At 30.1% G+C, this 2,153-nt stretch overlaps 1 protein-coding gene across 1 annotated transcript in view; it reads right to left on the bottom strand.

The window, feature by feature from the left end:
• The window catches only part of LOC117110990, a 13,902-nt gene extending 12,043 nt beyond the window's left edge, over positions 1–1,859 (bottom strand). The window contains exons 1-2 of the mRNA XM_033253847.1: positions 1,613–1,859; positions 3–224 (exon numbers count right to left, since the gene is read on the bottom strand). Coding sequence (XP_033109738.1) covers positions 3–224; positions 1,613–1,753 — 363 coding nt within the window. The 5' untranslated portion in view covers positions 1,754–1,859. The remainder of the gene's footprint in view (positions 1–2; positions 225–1,612) is intronic.
• Between the last annotated feature and the right edge of the window lie 294 nt (positions 1,860–2,153).

Raw genomic sequence — 2,153 nt, 5'->3', positions numbered from 1 at the left:
GCTTTGTCAGTGTTAGTTGTGTCAGATGGACTAACAGACACTGAAGACTTTTGAAAGCCTGGTAAAAGTACACGTAACTTGGCACTTATGAACTTATATATTCCTGGACTGGTCAAGACCCAAGAAATCGGATCGACTAAATGATTCGCCAAAAGCATTTGCGTCGTCACAATAATAAAATCTTCGTTGACAGTTTTTCCGGCTCTTAAAATTATCAACACCACCTGAAAAATATAATATATTGTTACTAACAACAATATTACAATTACAGGAAATGGCAATGTAAACATTATTTCTCTTAGTATATAGAGAGGTGGAAGTGGAACTTATATGCAGTCTATGCGCACGGTATGTATGGCTGCATAAATGTTGTCTGAAAATTGACTGCTTTATTGAAGAATTAGTATTATAGAAAGTTAATAATCTTGAAACATACAATTACAAAACAACTTTAATTTTCATTAAATACACAAATGTAACTTGAGAAGGAATAAAACAAAAACGTACATTAAAACATAAAACCAACGTTCGAACACAAGAGGTAAAGCAATAAGGCTGTCGAAGTTCAGTAGAATTGTGAAAGTATAATACAAATAAACAACGAGAAAACACATTAGATATGCAAAAAAATATCTAAATTTACAGGTAATGCAGAGTATGAAGTTTACTGTAAGTTCATTCATTTAATTACAAAATAAAGATAATGATAGAAAAAAAAATAATGATATAATGGAATTGAAGTATTATATTTTAAAATTCTCTCACATTATCTGATATATTTTTTATTTTAAATTAATTAACTTTTTAATAATTTTACTAACAACTATTAAATTGATTTTTTATAGATAAAACAATTTATATTTTTTCTAAATGACTATTTATTGCAATAAATCTTTAAAAGATTTGTTTTTTTTTGAGTGTTTAATTAAATTCATTGTTTATTTCATTGTACATACATTATTTATTTATTTATATATTGTACGTACTCTTTTTTAATTTATTTTCTGTATAGTGAATGTGACTGTTTTTTTTAAATATAATGTTGTTAAGTGAGAGCCCCATGATCGTCAGCGTACCACTGTTTTGGGTCACGCTCGCTAAACAAAATTGAATAAAATAAATAATTATAATAAAAAGTATTGTTAGGTTCATAAATGTTAGTTGACAATTTAATGTTTTGTAGAAGAGTATTAGTTTCAAAAGTTAAAATCCTGAAACATACAATTATAAAAGAGGAATTACTTTTACTTGCAATAAATCTAAATACAGATGCATCTTGAGAACGAATAATAGCAAAAACGTACACAAAAGAGAAATCAACATTGGAATACAAGAGGTAAGCAAAACCACTGTCTAAAACGTAGTAGAATTTTGAAATTATAATACAAATATTCAGTGAAAATACATTAGATGTGCAGAAATGTGAACATTTTTAGGTAATGCAGAATATGAAGAATACAGTAAGTTTAATAATTTAATGACAAATTAAAATCAATGATAGAAACAATGATACAAAGGCGTTGAACTAGGTATTGTATTTTATAAGTTCCTCACATTATCTGAGTTAAACTGAATTAGGATTTGAAAAAATAAAAAAACAATACAGACATACAAGCCAAGGAACCCAGCATATTGTAAATCCAGTGAAAATCGCAATCACAGTTTTAGCGATGTTGGTTTGCCTCTTCATTTCTTGGTTGTTTCTGAGTTGTGGTGTTTGATTCAGACTTACTGCTGCGTGCATCTTTGACATAGCGTAAATCGCGTAAACAACTCTAATATTAGAAACGGCGCCGATAATAACGATCGACCAACCACACAAACTATATAAGGCAAAATGAACGGTGTAAATGCCAGGATCACTTGGAATATAAAAGTTTTTGCAGAAAGTTTGAGGTCCAAATGATACTGCATCCATTGCGTAAATAGCGTAAACAACTCTAATATTAGAAACGGCGCCGATAATAACGATCGACCAACCGCACAAACTATATAAGGCAAAATGAACGGTGTAAATGCCAGGATCACTTGGAATATAGAAGTTTTTGCAGAAAGTTTGAGGTCCAAATGATACTGCATCATAGCTACCAACCCCTACGAATGGTAGCGCACTGACACACGTCATCAAGCCTAACATGGCTGAAGCATAAAGT

The sequence above is a fragment of the Anneissia japonica genome, unplaced genomic scaffold (assembly GCF_011630105.1).
Source record: "Anneissia japonica isolate Jap-2015-1 unplaced genomic scaffold, ASM1163010v1 scaffold573_len2283161_cov171, whole genome shotgun sequence".
Taxonomy (NCBI): domain Eukaryota; kingdom Metazoa; phylum Echinodermata; class Crinoidea; order Comatulida; family Comatulidae; genus Anneissia; species Anneissia japonica.
Note: the sequence above shows the minus strand (reverse complement) of the source record. Positions and strands in the feature narration are given on the sequence as shown.